The 22,442-nt window shown below is 36.8% G+C and overlaps 2 protein-coding genes across 2 annotated transcripts; one reads left to right on the top strand and one right to left on the bottom strand.

Moving 5' to 3' along the window:
* Nucleotides 1-765: 765 nt before the first annotated feature.
* Smp_113740 (hypothetical protein) lies at nt 766-4,391 on the top strand (the record flags this gene model as incomplete). The annotated part of the gene is made up of 2 exons (XM_018791066.1): nt 766-831; nt 4,104-4,391. 2 exons carry the CDS (start codon nt 766-768, stop codon nt 4,389-4,391), a joined length of 354 nt encoding a protein of 117 aa, XP_018645715.1.
* A 3,735-nt stretch (nt 4,392-8,126) lies between these two features.
* Nucleotides 8,127-21,597, bottom strand: Smp_039080 (hypothetical protein). Its single transcript, XM_018791067.1, has 9 exons — nt 21,409-21,597; nt 21,246-21,356; nt 21,165-21,210; nt 20,232-20,308; nt 20,111-20,191; nt 19,207-19,291; nt 13,523-13,568; nt 10,648-10,807; nt 8,127-8,523 (listed from the first exon to the last, which is right to left on the bottom strand). The coding sequence occupies exons 1-9, from the start codon at nt 21,483-21,485 to the stop codon at nt 8,187-8,189; spliced, it is 1,020 nt and encodes a 339-aa protein (XP_018645716.1). The 5' UTR covers nt 21,486-21,597; the 3' UTR covers nt 8,127-8,186.
* Nucleotides 21,598-22,442: the final 845 nt, after the last annotated feature.

Here is a 22,442-nt window from a genome sequence, read left to right on the forward strand (position 1 = left end):
CAGCTAATTCTGATTCATTGAAATAAAAGCGTCCTCACTCAAATGCTGTTAGTAGTTCCTCGCACTCCAGAAGAACACTTTATGAGTTGCCTGAAAAGGAAACTGTATTGTGAATGATCTTTAGAATCTAAAAGCGTGATCACGTTGTTCAATGGACAGTCGTTTTAAGGCCAGCCACATACGGGCTTTTTGTGAATAGTTTTAAATGTGTCGACTCAGTACTTTTAGAGCCTTAACATTGTTGACAGAAATCCAAGGGGCTATTCAATGTTATCTAGTTTTCAAAGCTTTTCTAGCTAATATCGGGTTTATGTTGAAAACTATCATTACAAATGAATGCTTCAACAAGTAGAAATGATATGTTGAATTGAATTAATGTTACTTTGTACACCAACACTTACCATATGGCATCAAACCGTTAATTTTTCCTTGTTGTTGTATCAGTTATCACAAATCTATTGAATAATCCATTTAAACTGATTCCTATTCATGTCCATAATATTGAGCTTGATAAACACAAAAGTTACTTAATTGCTTCGTTGGGTCTGCTTTTTTAATTGCTCAACTTCCCTGAATTCTTTTTCGTCAGGTATATATATATATATATTTGTTGCTTTGTGTCGTAAATTTTAGGCTGCCAATGTTGTGAATTCAGTAAACACTCGTCCTCGTGTCCTATCATTGTATCGGCGAATATTTCGAATTGCTCGAACATGGCAGGCAAACACTGGTTCAGTTGAAGATTCATCAAGTCAAGCTGATTATATGAAAAAGGAAGCAAGAACTTTATTTCGTCAAAATGCACATATTACAGATGAGATAGAAATTGAAGTAAGAGATGTAATTTTTCTTAACTTCCACTTTTAACACTATAATAGTATGAGCAAAATCTTGACTACTTAAAGAGTGATCTACAAAATTGATTACTTCCAAATGCAAATGCTTATTTTTATTAATACTTTGCATAGAAGAATACTATTTCGTTTGAAGGAAAACCTTTTCTACTGGATAGCTGTTTAGTTGATTTCTAATCATTTGAATAATGGTAAAGAGGGACTTTTGTCAATCATTCGGCCTCATGATCAACCACCAACTAACCACATAGTATCATTTTGATATCATCTATTGATCAGCACTTTTCTGTTTTATGTAAACTGTCGAGAATACACTAATCAAATTAGCTAAATCTTGATTTATAAAACACTTCTCATAACATCATTTTTTCGCTCTAAATGATTAAATTGAGTTGCACATTATGTTGTCTCCATAGTTTATGTTTAAGGCTCGAAACAAACGTTTATATTTGATGTTTCCATTGGATAAAAGCATCACATTCAGAATGTGCACAATAGGTATCAGTAATGTGAAAACTTAACAAGTACTAGAAAAGAAGTAATTATTCTGACATTATTTTGTTACAACTGATCGAAGTTGTATGGTTATGTCAATTGATGAGAATACTGTAACTGGGTGACAAGAAATCCCTCCCTGACAGTAAATGGGTACCACCAAAAGATGAAACTGGTCGGCAAGGTGAGTCATAAGATAATAACACATACAAGTATGAAATATTTGACATTAAAAGTAAACATGATTTAGTACCAACTAAAATAGAAATGGTTGTTAGATTTTAGTTTTGCTGATCACCCACTAAATATTATTCTCTGCTTTCTACCAAAACTTATTTCTCATCTACATCAGTTTGTCCAGCTGTGTTGTATCGTCAAACATCATACAAACAATAGTGTGAATTTGAAAGTTAGGTATCTAAATCTGTGAAATCATCATGAAGATTTGGAGCCTAGATGGGGAGTGGTGTGATAATGTTTTTGTGTTCTCTGATCTAAAAAAATAGTTTTATAATTAAAATACTTTCGTTGTTGTTACAAGCAAAATGATCTGTTGCTAGTTTTATTTAGTTTATGATGTTTTTTACTATTACACCATATAGTTTAAAGAATTACTTACTTGACTGACGAAGAGCAGGCTGGTTTTCGTTCTGGTTGAGGATGTACTGATCATATTTCCACCCTCCACCAAATGTCAGAACACCGTCGTACTTAACACAGGCCGACAATCGTAGTGTTTCTTGACATTAGGATCACCTCCAATTCGTTGGACACGACTGTTCTCTGGGATTGTCTATTGGAGAAGAACGTTCCTGAGAAGTTTGTTAACATCTTGAAAGCCATATATATATATATATATATATATATATATATATATATATATATATATATATCAGGCGGAGTAAGGTCATACTGTCACTTCTCTTCATTGTTTCATTCAAGCAGTAAGGTTTGTCAGGGTTGCTTAATCTCACCATTCCTCTTCAACTTTGTCACTGATGACGTTTTGAAAACAACTCTGATGGATGTAGATAATGGTGGTGTGAATCTGTTGCTCGGAGAAAGACTTTTCGACCTTGAGTATTCGGATGATATTGTCTTCCTGTGCCGTGATACCGAAGCCATGCAATCCACACTTAATTGTCAATTAGTGTCCGTAGGTATACTATGTTCTTTTCACCTTCGGAATGCGATGTACTTTTACAATACTGACGTGACACTAATCCTGCACTCACCCTGAGTAGTGAGCTGTTAGAAGTAGTTGAGACGTTCGTGTATCTGGGTAGCTACATAGGTGCTGGTGATGGCGAGAGTGATGAGGTCGATTCACGTATAGTGAAACCTAGAGCGGCTTATGCTAATCTTGGTCACTTTGGCTCCTTTGTGGTGTTAGTCTAGTTGTAAAAGGTCGGATCTGTAACGCGTCGGTGGGAACAGTTTCGTCCTATGTTTGTGAAACCTGATCTCTACGAGTTGCATATGTTAGACTACTGTCTGTGTTGGATCGTTGTTTTCTCCAACGGATTGTTGTCCGGCATTGTGTGTTCAGGCACAGTGACGATAATTCAATTGGTGTCACTATCTTGAAACATCGACATCAATGGCTTGGACATGTCCTACGAATGTCGTCCCCGAGAATTCCACGTCGTGCAATATTTGCCGACGCTGGGACTAGTTGAGAAAAACGGAGATGTGGTCAGTGTATGATATGGTGTCGTGGTACTAAAGAAAGCTGCACAGAACCGGCTTCTTTTGGTCCTTCACGACTCCCTAATCGGGGTCTTAGAGATGGTGCCGCACAGTAGCTTGAGATGTTATCAGATTTGGCTCAGAATAGAAGCCAGTGGCGATCCTGCTGTAACTTTACTTAACTTTCTTTATAAAAAAGAACGTAACTTCTTTAACTAGAAGAATTCTTTCCGGTTGCACCTTTGCTAACTAGACTGCCTCTCACTATCATACACGAAGTTCTGTTCGTCATTGTTCTCATTTTTCTTATACGCACTTTACGTTCTCTATATCTTCACATTCTCATTGTTATTGTGTGGTGCATATGTATTTGGTGCCCCCTTGTACCAATATTTACGTGTTTAAATAAATGAATAAATGTCCTCTCAATTTCTTATACAACACCCCCTCCGCTAGAAGGCAGTGAGTAGTATTTCCCTGGTAGTGACTTTACATGCGTTGTCATGTGAGAACATTTTGACCGAAAGAGCGAACTCCTCCCACCCTCAACCGTATCAGGGCATTTGGGGGTCAATGTTTAGTAAGAGTTTAACATTACCAACAGATTTTGAGTAATTTTGTTGTCCCCTTGGCAAAAATGTCGTTGTTTGGTATCTTGATGAGGTATCCTTCCTTCCAGTTTGTCTATGGCATTTGTTTCTCTCTCCAAATCTTCTTGAATAGAAAGTGAAGCATGTTTACAGTTACTTCAATGTCTGACTGTTTGTATCTTTTTAAATCTTGAGTTTGGAAACGATTCTATAATATGTATTATTCAGTTTTTTCCTTGCAAATCATACTATCCATGCCTAGTTTTTTCTACTATCAATGATACTGTTTTGCTAGTTCCACTACTCCTACATTCATTTATCTTGATAATTAAATGTGATTGTACTGATATGGTGTAACAACTTAAACTAATCCACACTTATCCCATGTTATACTTTGCCTATGACCTATGATGTTTTATTCCTCTTTTCACATGTTCATTATTTTTGTTTCATATACTTTATTTCATTCAAATAGAATCATATTAAAGAAGCTGAAGCAAGAATTGAATTAACTTTACATTATGGTACACCATATCCACGTTTAAGTAATTTACCACCAAATACTTTAGCTGCATATATGATTACATCAACGAAGAGATCAACACCGCCGCCATCATCATCTTTGTCTAGTGAAAGTCTTACAACAACAAATAATAGTAATAGTACGCATGAAAAGAGGCGAATATCACGACGAACTGAACGTGCATTATATGAATCTGTTCCATCTTATTTAAAATCATATTCCTATAGACCGAAAAAATGAGGACAAACAATATCATGTTATAGATTTTCTTTCTTTTCTTCGTTATTTAGATAGTAAATCCAAATGTGTTTTAATAGTTCTTCTTCTTTTCTCATTTGTCTGTTTGTGTTATTATATTAATGAATCAACTTCCTTATCAGGTACCGATTTCTATAGTTTCGGTTTCAAAGCACACTCTAAGTAGGAGTGCTAGTGATAATGATTGACTAACCAATGTAAATTAATTTGAACCTGCGACTTAACGATTGTAAATTGAATATCTCTACAATTAAATCATCACTTCACTATGCTGACACATAAGCTTCAATAAATATATTAAAAATTAAAATATAGGGTAATGATGGGATGACTGTATTGTGTGTTTTTGTCATTCACTCTTTGTGTAGTTATACTTCACTATTAATAATGAAATCTAATCAGTCATAGACAGCTTAGGATCTGCTGCTAATATGTATCAATACATGTTATCACACACATCAATGTAACAGATGAAAATGAACAACTGGAAGATCGAATGGAGTCAACAATTTGTAGGTATTATTCATCACATTGGTCTTATTTGGGGTAAAACTAAAAACACAATACGCCGGACAGTTTTTTCGTCCTACTGTGGGACTTCTCAGGAGTGCGAAGTGGAGGCATTCACGTCCTACTACGGACGCCTTATCGCTAGAACCAGTAGGCAGGTGTCAAATGTCCAACTTTTATCAGTTTGCAATGTAACACAACAGTTGTCCAATGCTATTGGTGACAATCGTTCCACTTTAGACATACCTAAACTCTACCGAAAAATAAATATGGTAATAAAAATACATATTTAAACTTTAGATTTCGCAGAAGATAAAAATATCTGATCAATCTCTACTAATTTGGCACCGTGCCACTTGAAAGTTTGTCGAAATAACTTCAACTGGTGATTTCAGTTAGTGACTGACGTTAACTTTATGTCTGGAGGTCTAGTGGCTCCCAAATTACTCATAATTTACTTTTATGCTAATTGTTAGGATATTCACAAGAATATCCCAAAAATTATCTCGAATGTAAAATGGTATGTTTTCAGACTCTTCACATAATTCGCATGTTATTTCCTATTGGCCATTATTTACAGTGTCCTAACTATGACTTTCATGTGTCGTTTCCCTATTGGTCAATTTTGAGTCGTCCTAATTATAACCTTCACGTGTCCTTCCTTTCCATTGGTTACCGTTAATAGTCCTGGGCAATATACTGTACTTTTCGTTATCAAATAAACACTTATACCTTGCATGTGCTATAAATTAACAAATGGCGTAGTATTTCTTCGGATACGGTAAAAATCGTATAATAGTTCCTGACTTTCAGTGATCATTACATAATTGTGAATTTCGATACAAACTCTTTGGAATGATATGTACTTATCTAGTAAGCTTACTTAACTTAGTTAATTTACAGTTGGACTTCATGTATAGTAAACCACTTGTTCGTTTCCTTATTTACAACTTTACATGATATATTTATTAAAAAAGACAAGCATAAATCATTTATAGTGTATAGTGATCAGCTATTACCTATAAGTTTACTTATTTAATAAACAAGTGTTCACAGTGTTAGTTGTTAAAAATAAATTTCAAGATGGAAGTGATAGCTTAACCTTGTACATGCTCTCTACTCGAACACTACTAGTCGAGTCAGAACTTATGGCGAACTGTTATTGGAATTGGTTACTCCAAGTGAGGTTCATCAGGGTTGTCAGCTTTCCCTCTTTCTATTTAACTTTGTCATAAACATGCTTTGGAAGATAACACTTTCATTGTCAGATTTCTCGGGCATTCATCTACTACCAGAAAATTCAGTTGTTCACCTAGAATAATCAGGTGATATAGTTTTGTTTGGTGAAGATGCTGACAAAATACAGTCTTCTGACTACCCTCAGCAACATTCCAAGCATGTCTGGGATGCGGTCTTCTCACTCCAAATGTTAAATATTATTTCAGGATTGGCTTGCGTCATCGCCTGGATTATTGATAAGGACTGAGGTAGTTGAATGCATCGACCATTCCACTTATCTTGGGAGTCTTATCACTAATGATGGTTTGGTGCCTGACCAAATATCAGTGATGATTCAGAAGGCTCAATTGGCTTTGCCAAATTGTGTTACTTGTGGTGTAGGCCAGATAACTGTCTTCCAACCAAAGGGCAAGTTTAGTGCTCAGCATTTCGCTCAATTTTTTCTTTAGGGACGTGAAACATGCCCATTAAGAGTAGAGGATATTTTTAGGTTACTGGGATAATCAAATGTATCTGAATACAAAACTACAGATCTTAGTAAAATCTGAGAACCATACAGTAAATTCTTCATTTGCAAAGTGTCAATCGATCGTCTCAGACTTCACTGTTCTTTCGATCCCACACCAATCCTTTGTTCTCGTTCTCTTTCTTTGATCTTCTTAACCATCTGCCGCCAAACATTTCACTTTCGATTGATCATACATACTACTTATATCTATCGACATCAGTAGCACACACGACAATATCCTAATTGAACTGGACCTCAAAACGCAACAAGATGTCCGTTCAAAATATCCTATTCACCAACTCTAAACCCCAAGCACCAAACATGGTGTTGTATAATTCAATGTCAAAATAACGACCAAAAATGGAAACACGGACTGACTAATGTCTACTTGCTAATCCATCTTAATAAGTAGTATTTCAAGCAGATTAGGATCGTGAAATTCAGGAAATGTTTCTTCCCATTCACAACACGTTAGCTAGGTGTGCCTGAGTCCGTGTTGATGTTCGCGCCGATGCTCGCACACAGTAACTTTTGCTTTAGATGTCTAACTCATCCACTTGGCTACTGAGTCCAGGTAGCCACTGGCATGTGCAATGGAGATGAATTTTGACTCAATCGTATTGGTTGTTTGAACCTTCCGTTGATATTATAGACTGCTAATTGGCTGGTTTTCTTTGAAATATGTGCATCCTGTGCGTGTTGCTTCGATAGTCCCGTTAAGTCAAAACTATTTTAAGCAGAGTTGGATGATGGTTAACAGTCAAACACAGGACTCTGGTTCGAGTTCATGTGTGAAAAGTAACATGAATGCAAGTGCATAAAGCTGACAAGTCCCGAACAGAACGGAACATTTATCCTAGTTTCTACTGGTAGCCACTATCTAACTGAAGTTAAAATGGTTGTGAATTAAAGGTAATATCGAGACAATCCTTACAGGATGCAAGTGCACCCAGACACATTGATTAATTACCACGCTATAACATCAACGTGAAAATTCAAACTAATGCAAATGAATAATGAAATACTTCGCCTTCAAATGACTAAATGTTAAAACACAAACCAAATGACTATTTGTTGTATTTTAATTGCGTATAACTGATACGCAAACAAGAAAACAGTAACAGACGTACATACAACTTCAAATAAAAGGATAAATAGGAATAAGTTGTACTGACTTTACAGAGGAAAAAAATGCAACAACCGTTTTTAATATACCATATTCAGAAAAGTATAAGGTCTTTTGAAGGTTAACATACTGGACAATTCACAAGTAAAACACAACAATATTACAGACAAAATATACAAAGCAATCAAAATTTGACTTAGGTTAACATAATTGCCAGTAAGCATAGTTGAGACCTAAACTTTATGGAACAGTAGCATAAAACATGAAAAAAAAATCATACATAATATCTGTACAGAATGATTGGTATTTGTGTATGTATATGTGTGTGCAAGAGAGAGGGAGAGGAAGATAGAAAGTAGGGGCGAAAAGTGATAATAGCAGTATAATCACGAAGTTACATTAACATATCGGCAAAATATTCATCAAATTCATCACCCTGTGTTTTGATGGTACCACCAGCATAACTCGTAGCGGTGGATTTTTTACTGCTATTCTGTCCTGATTGACAACACCATACTGAATTGAGATCAGCAGATTTCTCTTCAGATGATAACGGTTTGACATTGTCATTATTATTGTCAGTGTCATCAATACGTGGACGCTTTGAGGAAGGGGAAGTACTTGAAGATTCTATATTCTTATCATCATTATTATTTGTTTCTTGTTGATTGGTGATGCATTCATCATGACCTTGATGTGAATTTAACTGTTTACCAGTAACATCTCGCCTCCTTTAAAACCAAAAAAAGATTTAAAAATTAAACAAACGTTTTCTGTATGAAATAAAATAGAACAACTTAAATGATGAGTTTTTGAGGTTTCCATATTCAATAGTCGAAGTGTTGGTCGAATTCAAGTTCGATCGAATTTGTTATCTAACGCTAACAAACAAGAGGACTAATGAACATTACTGTATTTATTGATCAAGTAATATTTTTCTTTATAATCTGATCCAGCGGTGCAAATGTCATGCGGCAAATTTGTCGTTGAGTTATTAAATTAACCCTTGGGATTTTATAAAATATCAAAGTGCATGGATTAAAAAACCACTGAAGAGAGTGATCCATACTGATCGATTACTGGATAATAGTACCCAATATCATACTTATCTATTCTTAACATTGATTGAATACGATTGATCAAATTACAACGTGGATACTAGTATGAATCGAAATCAAATGTTTTGTGTTTTAATATTTTGGAGGATTGAAAGTGATTGGCAGGAAGCCTAGAGACTACAATAAGTCTAATATTTAAATTTCGTATCAGTTAACATCCGTTATTAAGGAGGTGCTTAAACTTTTGAAGAAATAAATCCTTTCCGTGAGACTTAAAATTCCGTCACAACTAAATAGATATTACCTATAAACTATTCTGTCCGAATACTACGAATAAATCAAATCAATCTATTCAACAACCGCCTACTCAATAAAAACACATTCAACCAGTCAACATGCATAAATCTAGAAAAAGTAGATAATTAATAGACTAAATGTGTAACTAGAGGCTCGCATGTCACCCCAAAAAGTATTAGTTATATTCAGATTAGATAATAAACAGGAATATTTGAGAAACTATGTATTTCCATTTAGTTCTAAACTTATTTATAAAATGGGACTACAATTGAGTTAGATATAGGGTACTAAATAAAAAAATCAAGTCAGTTAGCAGGTTATGAACCTTTGTAAAATGAATTAATTAAGACATATATTAAGAATCTCTAACCAGCACCTACCATGAAGTGTAACACTGAATAAACTGAACAAAAGGTGAATGCTAGCACAACAAGACATCTCATTTGCATATGAAGTCAATGATTAATGACTGAAACTGGCTGACCAGTTAGGGACTATCGAATACTGGTAATCAACAGATGGAAATTTTGAGTGGAATGAAGGTAAAACTGGTCACAGTGGTACAGTTGTATTAACGAACTATCTTTCTCTAAACCTAACTTTGTTTCCTTGAAAACATGCTTTTCCTTTAGCATTATATGTCTGATACTTAGATTTCTTTTGCAACAGAAACTAATTCCTCTTCCTTTCCTTTTATCAAGTTAAATTTCTCTGCCACTGGGTTGATATGAGGTGTGGCAACCTGGGCTGATCAGTGTTCGTATCAAGTTCTGACTTTGATGATGACTAACTGATATCATGATGCATAAAATATACCATCTAAGAAAACACTTGAACTTCCAGTTTACTCAACTCGAAAAATAAAGAACAAAATAGTTAACCTCAGAATTTGCACCAATGACCAGTCAGTCAGTCAGTCAGCTACAACGTAGGACCAGGCACATATATGCATCGGTCCAAGTTGCCATACCTCGTTAGCACAACAAGATCAACACCGGATTAATAGTAGTTAATTTAGTGTTGGTAGTAGTATATAAATTATAGGTTGTATATAAGGATATAGTATAGGAAGCACCAATGACCGATCTTAGTTAGACAGCTATTGGCAAACAAGAAGAATTTGACAGTTATTTTCTCCTAGTATGAGAATTAAATGTATATATCGACAACCTTGCCAGAAACAAAAACTAGGAGGTTCTAGGTTTTGTGCTTAGCGCTTAAAATTCAAAACACTAAGTTAGCACCCCATTACTGACTTCACTACCGGTAGGGTTATGGATGTGCATAATTAAACAGTTCAATACTAGAACGAAACAGCGATCGAAAGTTTCTTGGTTTTCATTAGCTTTCTAAGGCTACCTACCCTATTATGTAAGCCATACAATTCAAGACTACCAGAAAACTCTATATAGCAAGAAATAGGAATCGATAGAGGCTTTATAATGAAATAAGTGTGAAAAACAAATTTGAATTTTAAAATAATTTATTAGTCTCACTGACCGATATCGATAATTCAACTTTTCAGAGCAAGGAGGACATAAACGTATTTTGACCAAAGCATTACGTCGTTCACCACGTTCTTGATAGACAAAATTCACTTCCCAACTACGAAGACGTTCAGATCCAGCTGGACAAGCTACATTTCCACAAGTGAACTGACCTGAAATTTTTGTACAACATAATATATGATGAAAATCCAGTTAAGAGAATAGGAAGTCGAAAACCTGTACATGAGTTTTGGAACCCTATTTTGGTATATATAAGTTATACTATGTAGTTTCTAAAACGAAAGTTGGCGAAAAATGATATTAATTGTTATAGTTTAAAGCGTGAGTCAATTAAAGCTGCACCACCTTGGAAAACCTGGAAGCACTGGACGACCGTTTCGTCCTATAATAGGAATCCCCAACAGTGCGCATCCACGATCCTGCACTCGCGAGATTCGAACCCAGGACCTACGAGTCTCGCGCCGGAGCACTTAACCGATAGACCACTGAGCCGGCATCCAACAAAGCACTGCTGAGGAGTCCCATAATAGGACGAAACGGCCGTCCAGTGCTTCCACGTTTTCCATGGTGGTCTAGCTTCAATTGACTCATGATTTCAACTATGAAAATACTAAATCTCCACAAAACGCCTTCTGATATTAATTGTTAATTTAGCGGCTGAAAGCAATGTGTTTAAATTACTGGCAATTGTACTTAAGTCACCGATACTATTAAGAAGTTAAAGGGTCAACCGAACAATCCAACTTGTCTCACTTTACCTAATCTAATCTCATAGAGTTAGTTTTTCCGGAAATGAATAATATGACCAGTTCTTTTCTTTCCAAAAATACAATGAAACACTGACATCTAGTTAGTATGCCAATTTTAGTATTTTGAAAAGACAAGCTTTTATTAATCAAATAAGAATAAAGATAATTCAGTGAATAAATCTTTTATTCGAGTGATATTATTTACTGATTATTTATTTATTTGAACACAAATATTGGTACAAAGAGGCACCAGATACATATGCGCCATACAAATCTCATTTGACTTGTGTGAGGGCTGTGATACTGCCCGGGTGCCCAGACCGAAGCAGATGGTTTAACATAAAGATCTGATGCACAAGGCAGTGGAGCATCGTGAGGAGATGCAATCCCATGGTAACCGGTGACCAACGATTGGTTCATACGCCGTTTGTCCCCTCAGGATACTGGTTTGGAATCAGGGTTTTCCAACTCCCCTAGATGAACTCACCGTGTCCACCGACCCGGTTAAAGCGCCGGACATTCGCTTTTCGTCCTCTCATTTTCGTAAACAAAAGTAATGCCACGAGAAGGCAGTGAGTAGAACTTCCCTGGTAGAGACTATATAAGCGTGGCCATGTTAGAGCATTTCGAGAGGGAGAGCGGAATCTCCCCACTCTAGGCCGTACCAGGGCATTTGGGGGCTGAGTATGTTGTTTTGATGAGATTTTCTAAAAATTGAGCTGCTGATTGACTTACATAATATTTTTCCCAGCCTAGTACATTGATACTTAGGGACATGTTTTATAAAAGATTGTTTCATACAGCCGATATTCATTTCGAAACTTGTTCTAATTTACATTGATTATACAAAATTTTGGACTTTGTGATTAAGTTATTCATGTCTTGATTCTTGAAATTTTCTCCAAATCCGAAAATAGCTTCTTGTCACAGACTGATACCAGCTGAAGTAATTATTAATGAATATCACCAAGGTCTGACTATAGAGTTATTTTTTCTTCTTAGTATAGAACAATTAAACAGTGTGTCACCATGACTGTTCTAAATGTGTATAATCACTGACCTTCATTTCTAGTACCAAAGGCGATTCTTTCGTCAGCTGATATTAATTCATGGCTAAGTTAGCTGAGCTCTAGAAACCACTTTACTCTGATACTTTCTTCATTGCTATTGCTATATGTAATTTTGAATGTCAGTAAAATACAATTAAATAATCAAATTTGGATTGGCGTTAGTTTGAACATCAACCACTTAATAATAACCCCAATCTAAATAAATGTTAATTTAATTCACCTGATTAGATATAAACAAAGTACAATCTGGAAAACACATGAGTGGGTTCGAGTTGACAAATCATTATAGTTGAAATCATGAGTCAATTGAAGCTAGACCACCATGGAAAATCTGGAAGCACTGGACGACCGTTTCGTCCTATAATAGGAATCCCCAACAGTGCGCATCCACGATCCTGCACTCGCGAGATTCGAACCCAGGACCTACGAGTCTCGCGCCGGAGCACTTAACCGATAGACCACTGAGCCGGCATCCAACAAAGCACTGCTGAGGAGTCCCATAATAGGACGAAACGGCCGTCCAGTGCTTCCACGTTTTCCATGGTGGTCTAGCTTCAATTGACTCATGATTTCAACTATGAAAACACTGAAATCTCCACCAAACCCCTTCTGATCTAAAATCATTATAGATCAACAAAGGAAAATATCAGAATAGTAGATAAAGAGTAATAATAATTAATATAACTGATGATGAGTTAACCAATATTTTACCATTTGGATAAACAAATTTTTTTGTAAACTAGTCAATTTAGTCGATCATGAATACAAAAATGCTATTAAGTGAATATCATTCCAGAAACACTGAACTCTCATGGAAAAATAGTGACCTTGCATGGATACAGAAGAATACAGACAACAGAACTTCCAATATGTCTCATATTCCTTGAAACTACAATTGTCCTATTTTTGAATAAATATTTTCGCAGCGTGTGGTGGTTATCTTACAAGAACATAAGTAAAGCATGATATAATCCATAAAATTAGATTTTAACCCAAATAGTATGAATTAGGAGCAAATAATTTTTTCTTAAATAATCTATGCACATACCTTTACCGGAAATTACTTCTTTTTCTAATCTCCATCTCATACCAAACTGTATAGAAACAAAAATAAATACATAGAAATTCAAGTTAAAAATAGACAGGATTACTTTTAGAATTTTTAAGAGAAACTGGGAAATGAATTGGAAAGTTACAAAATGAAATCTAGGGTAGTGTGGGACCATAATTTTAAAAAACAATACTCAAAAAGACAATTTAATTGTGAACGTTACTAATTGAGTTCCCAGATAATATCACTAGTGCTTTGAGTCAGGTACCCACCGAAAGCACCCATTCAGTTAAAATAAGAACTGGTTCGATCATTTCAAAATGATAAGTGGACTTTTGTAAATAATTGTTAAAAATTTTAGATGACATGGCTCAAAATAGTTTGCAATGATCCATGTGTATCACTTTATCTCTTCGCTTGAATTCTAAACTTTTAAATTGCTCATAACTTTATTTATTTACCTTTCCCTGAATTTATATTTCCTTCTCGAATTGTATCTTAAATGTCTACTCTTTCCTCTTAGCATTATTACGGTAACTAACTCTACTATTTTAAGATTTACCATGAAAATTTCATCTTGCCGTGCTAATGGAATATGGTAACTTGAACCAATGTACAAATGTACCAGGTTCTACTTTGTGTACGAGTGACTGACTGACTAATATACATTATTTTGAAGGTGTTCTATTCCCTTTAAATGGGATGATGAAATTGGATTCAGTCATTCAACTGTAGCTCTTCTAGAGTTACTACCGGTCCCAAGCCCGGGTAAAGGAGGAGGGTTGGACATGAGGTCAGCAACCCCATCCCATAGAAAACAATCTTGCTAAAAAAAAGCTAACCAGAATAACCCTTTTAAACTCTGTCCTCCGAGTTGAAGGATCTTCATTTAGGAGAATTATGACGCCTCAGAATGAAAGCTGAGATTCTTAGTAAGTCACGAGGCTGATGCCTCTACTAGCAACCAAAGCAACAATTAACATAGGTACATGGAACGTCCGGACAATGTGGGAGACCGGAAAGACCAGTCAAATAGCAATGGAAATGAGGAGATACAACTTGGTGATTCTCGGAATCAGCAAAACCTATTGGACACAAGCTGGACAACAAAGGCTGTATGCGGGAAAGATGCTGCTGTACTCCGGTCACGAAGAGGACAATGCTCCACACACTCAGGAAGTTGCTCTGATATTGTCCAAAGAAGCACAAAATGCACTTATAGGATGGAAATCTCATGGATCCAGGATCATCAAAGCATTATTCAAAACAAAGGAGGGAATCACAATGAATGTTATCCAGTGCTGTGCACCCACCAGTGATAGCAATGACGATGATAAAGATCAGTTCTACTCGTGGCTGCAATCGATCATAGCAAAGTGTCAAGAAAAGGACCTCACCATCCTGATGGGAGACCTAAACGCAAAAGTCAGAATGGATAACATCGGATATGAAGATATCATGGGATGACATGGACTAACTAGGAGAAAGGGACGAAAATGGGGAGAGATTTGCAAACCTTTGTGCACTCAACAAATTGGTTATAGGTGGCACAATATTCGTACACAAACGCATATATAAAGCTACATAGATCTCACCAGACCACACCACAGAGAACCAGATACATCATATTTGCATCAGTAAAAAATTCACAAATTCAATGGAAGACGTGAGAACCAAGAGAGGAGCTGACATGGCTTCAGCTAACCATCTGGTTATGGCCAAGATGAAACTGAAGCTAAAGAAACATTGAAAAACTAAACAAATAGCATTACAAAGGTTCTACAGTCTTCCTTAGAGATACTAACAAACTCAATCGATTCAAGATAGCTCTCAACAACAGGTTTCAAGCTTTACAGGGTCTACTGAAAGCTTGGCAAGAAACTACGATGGAGGACAATTGGAAAGGGATCAAAGAAGCACTAGCGTCAACGTGTCAGGTGTTGAGCCGCAAGAAGCATCCTCATAAGGAATGGATCTCTATGGAAACCCTGGACAAGGAAGACCAATGAACAACAGTCGAACACGAGCAGAGAAAGAAAAGACACAAGTTAAATACACAGAAGCAAGCAAGCAAGTGAAGAAGAGCATTAAAGCCGACAAGCAGAAATACATGGGAGAACCAGCAACGACGGTGGAAAAAGCTGCAAGAGAAGGGAATATGAAACAACTATATGATACAACGAAGAAACTGACGGAGATATAGTAAACAGGAGAGACCAGTCAAGGACAAAGGGAAGACAATCACTGAGATTCAAGAACAGAGAAAAGATGGCCAGAATACTTCGAGGAACTGCTGAATAGGCCAGCTCCATTGAATCCAGCGGAGGTCGAAGTAAAAAACACAGATATTCCTATAGATGTCACTCCGCCAACGATCGAGGAAATCAAGATGGCCATCAGGAATGGGAAGGCGGCAGGACCTGACATTATACCAGCCGAAGCACTGGAGTCAAACATTGAAGTAACTGCAAACATGCTTCACCTTCTATTCAAGAAGATTTGGGAGGAAGAACAAGTTCTTAAGAGACTGGAAAGAGGAATACCTGATTAAGATACCAAAGAAAGATCTGAGCAGTAGTGAGAACTACAGAGGAATCACACTACTATCAGTACCAGGAAAGGTTATCAACCGGAGTGTTGTTGAACCGGACGAAAGATTCAGTGGACGCCTAACTTCGAGATCAAAAGGCTGGATTCCATAAGGATCGGTCGTGCACAGACCAAATTGAGACACTTCGGATCATCGTTGAACAGTCACTTGAATGGAACTCGTCACTAAACATCAACTTCCTTGACTATGAGAAGGCGTTTGACAGTGTAAACAGGAGGACATTGTGGAGCCATGTTTGACACTATGGCGTACCTGAGAAAATCGTCAACATTATCCGCAACTCATACGACGGACTATAGTGCAAAGGCGTACATGGAGGACAGCTGACAGACACATTCCAAGTGAGGAGCGGAGTCAGACAAGGCCGTTTACTCTCCTCCTTTCTCTTTGTTCTGGTGGTTGACTGGGGGATTATGAAGACCTAGACATCTGAGGAGAAACATGGAGTACAATGGACAGTTTGGATTCAACTAGACGATATGGACTTCGCAGATGATTTGGCCCTTCTATCCAATACACATCAACAAATCCAGGTCAAAACAAATAGTGTAGCAGCAGCCTCTGCATCAGTAGGCCTCAACATACACAAGGGAAAAAGCAAGATCCCCAAATACAACACAGAGAACAGCAACTCAATCACACTTGATGAAGAAACTTTGCAAGAGGTGGAAAGGTTCATGTTTCTGGGTAGCATCATCGATGAACAAGAAGAATCTGATGCAGACGTAAAAGCGGGGACTGGCAAAGCAGGGACAGCATTCCTACGATTGAAGAATATATGGAACTCAAAACAACTGTCAACCAATATCAAAGTGAGCTGAAATTTGGAGAATTACCACAACCATCATCAAAAAGTGTAAGTATTTATAAACAATTGTTTACGTAAGCTACTGAATGTCCGTTGGCTGGATATTTATTATTTATTTATTTAAACACATAAATATTGGTACAAAAGGGCACCAGATACATATGCGCCACACAAATCTCATTCGATTTGTGTGAGGGCTGTGATACTGTCCAGGTGCCCAAACTGAAGCAGGTGGTTTTCTTAGGGGGCCACACCCGGAGCCTTTGACATAAAGGACTAGTCCACAAGGCAGTGGAGCATCGTAAGGAGATACAGTCCCATGGTAGCCGGTGACCAACAGTTGGTTCATACGCCATTCGTTCCTTCAGGATCCTGGAGCCCATGTGCACCATTGGTTTGGAATCAGGGTTTTCCAACTCCCGTAGGTGAACTTTCCGTGTCCACCAACCCAGTTAGAGCGTCGGACATTCGCTTTTCGTCCTCTCACTTTTGTGAACAACACCCCCACCACGAGAAGGCAGTGAGTAGGACTTCCCTGGCAGAGGCTATATATTCGCGTGGCCATATGAGAGCATTTCGAGAGGGAGAGCAGACTCTCCCCACTCTCGACCGTACCAGGGCATTTGGGGGCTGGATAACATCATCAACAACAACAACATACTGTGGGAGATAACAAACCAACTACCAGCTGAGGGCCCCCAAATGCATTAGTACGGCCGAGAGTGGGAAGAGTACGCTCTCTCTCTCCAAATGCTCTCATATGGCCACGTATATATAGCCTCTGCCTGGGAAGTCCTACCCACTGCCTTCTCGTGGAATCACTGTTGTTTACGAAATTGAGAGGACGAAAAGCGAACGTCCGGCGCTCTAACCGGGTTGGTGGACACTGCGAGTCCACCTAGGGAAGTTGGTAAACCCTCATTCCAAACTAATAGTGCACATGGGCTCCAGTATCCTGAGGGAACAAATGAAGTATGAACCAATCGCTGGTCACCGGCTACCATGGGACTGCATCTCCTTACGATGCTCCACTATCTTGTGGGTCAAACCTTTATGTCAAAGGCTCCGGGTGTGGCCCCCTAAGAAAACCACCAGTTTCAGTTTGGGCACCTGGACAGTACCACAGCCCTCACACAAATCAAATGAGATTTGTGCGGCGCATATGTTTTTGGTGCTTCCTTGTACCAATATTTATGTGTTTAAATAAATAAATACCAGCTGAGGATGAAATTAGTGAAAGACGTTGGAAATGGATAGGACACATATTGAGGGAAACACTAAAGTGCATCATGAACCATGCTCTAACTTGGAATTCTGAAGGGAAACGCAAAAGAGGAAGATCAAAGAACACACTACGTTGGGAATTAGAAGCAGACATCAAAAGGATGAAAAGCAACTGGAAAGGACTGCCCAGGAAAGAGTTGGGTGGAGAATGCTGGTGAGTGGCTCACGCTTCTGCATGAGGGGTAACAGGCTTAAGTAATTCAACTTATAGAATACAATCCTTCAAAAGTTATTGCTATTACCTTGATTTCTATCTTAAATTTATCATTCATGTAAGATAAATTTTTCAAACAACTTTTCTAATAATATTAACAAAGATAACTAGTACAAGGAATAATGAACTTGAAAAATCTACAGTATACATCAATTCAATGCTGTAAAAGAATTTTACCAGACAGAAAACGCTACTACTTTTCAAAAACAACACAAATATAGTATTCTTCAAAAACAGAATTCAAAATCAATGTTTAACACTAACTTTCATCTTTTAGAGTGGGTCGCTTTTCTTTATCGAAGCTAAAGCTATATTTATCGGCACACTTGAGAGTTGCTATTCAAATTAAGGATGACTTATTCAATCACATAGTATTTATAAGGACTTATTGTGATTATCCATTCCTTAAGTTGATAACTGCGTCACCATGATGTTACAATTAGGTTGATAAATTAACTGAATAGCCATATACTGATGAAGAATATATCACTGTCGAGTAACATAATTATTAAACTATTAGAGTTAGGTACTTGGTATTTTTAGCTTAAATCTATAGTAGGATGATTCATGAATATGGCCGAATGACATTAAACATTATAACACACATATATAACTAAAGATTCCTCTACTACTTGGTTATGCTGATATATAAGTGTAGTAATACTTATTACTTATTTATAAAAATGACAGCATTCATAAGACCCAATCACTTAATGTAACAAGTGACATCAATTAATTTGTGTATTGTATTGACTTAAACTTACCTTGTTTTCTTTGTAACGTGATAAATCGATAAGGCAATACTCTTTAAATAGTTTTTCCCAGTATTTTTTAGCAAGACGGTCGGACCTTTGTAAAGATAATAATGTTGTATCAATTACGATGTTACAATTAAAATATAGAAATATAATATATATACAACAAATTGGTTAATAAACTGAAAAAAACAACTGTTTACATAGATGATTAGAAAGTAATATTAATTAGAAACTGGAATACGTAGTTAAGTAGACTGTACAAAACAATGTGCTTACTAACTAGGTTAAAACTTTGTTAACATGAAAAGCTGATTATCCCAACGACAGAAATATGTTTTTTAAAGAGGATAGATGAAACCTTAGTGATACAAACAACGGTGCATACCAGTGCAAAATGTATTTGATATGTTCAGTTAAGGTCCAAACAATTAAAGCTAATTATCTGTGGCTCACAGAGTACAGCCATTTACACGGACTAGATGAAGTTTGAGTGAGAGTTAGTGATATTATAAGGCTGTTCATATGGAGAGAGGTGGTAGCACAAATTAAACTCTAGCTCGACCACTAGTGTTCGAGTATATAGTCATATTTTATATTACATGCGCTTTTCGGATATATAATATACATTACACTGATCTTTACAAATAAGTGTAGCGCATAGTTATATATATGCGTGAAGCGGTGACTTATTGATTAGGGCGTCCAACTTCCAGTCACTAAATCTCAGGTTCGAAACCAATTCCAAAAACTTTGCTTTGGTCAACTATGTAGTATTATTAGCCCACAAAAAAGTACCTGGTGAATAAGCTAAAACGAGAATATACATGCTGAAATTACTGGATATATTTGTTTATCAAAGTATGAGTAACGATGATAATTGGTAAATCAAAAAGTAATACGACGAACATACCATGATGTTGCTTCATCTTCTTCTGACCACAAAAACCTCCCATGCTCTTTTATAACGTCAATATCTGTCTTATCCTTCGAACTGTAATATAAATTGTAAAAAATGAAGGAGGGAAAATCACGTGTCACGCTGGAAGTCCTTCCATGATCCACCGTAATATTGCAAATAGTCATTCACCAACTTCTTATGACGTTCGAACTTTAGGATAAGTTAAGGGAAAGGTAATGCTCCTCTTAAAGATTTCACAAACAGATAAATAAGAGCTGGATTGCGAGACAAATAAACTAATTAAAACAATTTTCACAGATTAATATAAAACAAAGTTACTCTACGCAATGGTCTGTACTTGTATATAGAAGCAGTTCAGTTCAACGACAGTTGACCACCCAATACAAACCCAACACGTTTCTACTTGCACAAAGAGGAGTTTTACTCACTTCCTCCACATTTCAGGGATAGTTTAACGAAAACTAACCTTCAGTGGTTAAACCAGTCGGTGGATACAATGACTACTTCTTATATAATGTGGATTACACGTAGTGTTATGCACTGGTGTAAATACAACACTCTGTTACTTCGACTATTTTAATACTTATAGAAGTTTTATTTTGTTGGTGGGTAGCATTAAGTCATACAAAAACAAATTCAGAAGTATTTTGCAAAGCTCGCTCGTCAGTAGCGGTTGTGTACGATGACCTAAATAACAAACACTTAACTTGTATACAGAGTAGCAGGAAAGCTAATCATAAAAACTACATTCATCTTTTCACTATTTTCAGACAATAAATAAGGTGTATCCACCTTTCAGCTATGTCTGTATTTCATCCGCTTTTCTTTGATTTCTAGATATCGTAATCTCAATCCATTCACATCGTTGATCAGAGAAGGCTCCAGAGGAAAAGCAAAATCAGTGGTCACATTCACAGGTTGCCCTATCTTGCATTACACTATTAAAAACAATTTAGCGATATTTTTGTCGGCTAGTAGGCCGTGCATATAAAAATGGCAAGCATAAACAGATAAATTACCACAACTTTTGAAGTTAAAAGGATACAGCATTAAGGTTTAACAAGTGATGTCGGATAGTTGAATTGTATGCTCTACAGAAAAATGACAGCTAGCATTTGAAAAATACCTTTTATTCTCTGCGTCCAAAATCGCTTTCGAGTTTCCATAAGCTGGGAAACGAGGCCTGACAGGTTTTTCCCATAGCTCCTTATCTTTAGAAGGAGGTATGTCAGATTGGCTACCACAATTTAGTAGACAAGCATTTTACAAAATCATAGAAAAATAACAACCTTATCTCACTGCCACGATCGATATTGCTGGAGGTTTCGGATTCATAGTCCGAAATATAGTCCCTCGACTCAAACATTCTCGCAGCAAAGATTTAGTCGTAAGACGAGTTGCACAGAAATCCAACATCCATTAACTTATAAATGGTTGAAGTAATTTTGTGACAAGCTAACCCAAACTGGTTGGGTTTTCCGCTCACACTTCTTAAAATCACGGTATGGTTTCAAGGTCCTTTATCGTCCAATGTAGATATTGTAGCAAATTAGCTGCACTGATCCTAGTGAATTGTACAGTTTGCTGAAGTTTGATATTTAAAGTGTTTGAATAAATCCGTTCATTAGAAAGAGATGAAGTTCCTAGAACTGGTGGCTATCACATTACTGAAAAGGTTAGTTGTGTAGCATTAACTAAATCCCCAAAATAAAGGGTTCTGCAAATCTTCGACGTTGATGCTGACCTCACTAAAATAACTATACACACCTAGATGAAGGCTCTCGGTCACGCATCCGCACCAGACCACGAAGGGATACGCCTTGCTACACATACCGCTCAAATGTTAGCCAGCTTACACCAAACACTTCTGAACATATCAATAGCCTTCCAAATATATCTTCGAGCCACTTCATTTCTGACTTCTCATATGACTGGGTTCTTAGACTTCAATTATAAAGGTGTAACTTGTGGAGGCGTTGTCAAACTCCCAATACCGGTCTGAGGTACGAGGCATCATAAAATCAGAGTGTAGATGGATGAAAGGAAGATAGTTATCAGAATAAGTACTCTTTCAAGCACTCACATGGCTTCAAGTCAATCCCAACAATGGGACTATGCGATCTACTTCAAAATTTATATTAATCTGTTAGGAAATGTACAGAGACGAGGAACAGAGAGATGGATATGGCTGATAAACAAATTTAGCTAAGATAGATTCCGACACCTATAATTATTCTCGTTGTTGTAGAAGAATAAAAGGCAAACTGAAAATAACGCTCAACATACTGATTACATCAAGTCACGCCGACATAGACGTTCCATC

The sequence above is a fragment of the Schistosoma mansoni genome, assembly GCF_000237925.1.
Source record: "Schistosoma mansoni, WGS project CABG00000000 data, chromosome 5 unplaced supercontig 0198, strain Puerto Rico, whole genome shotgun sequence".
NCBI lineage: Eukaryota > Metazoa > Platyhelminthes > Trematoda > Strigeidida > Schistosomatidae > Schistosoma > Schistosoma mansoni.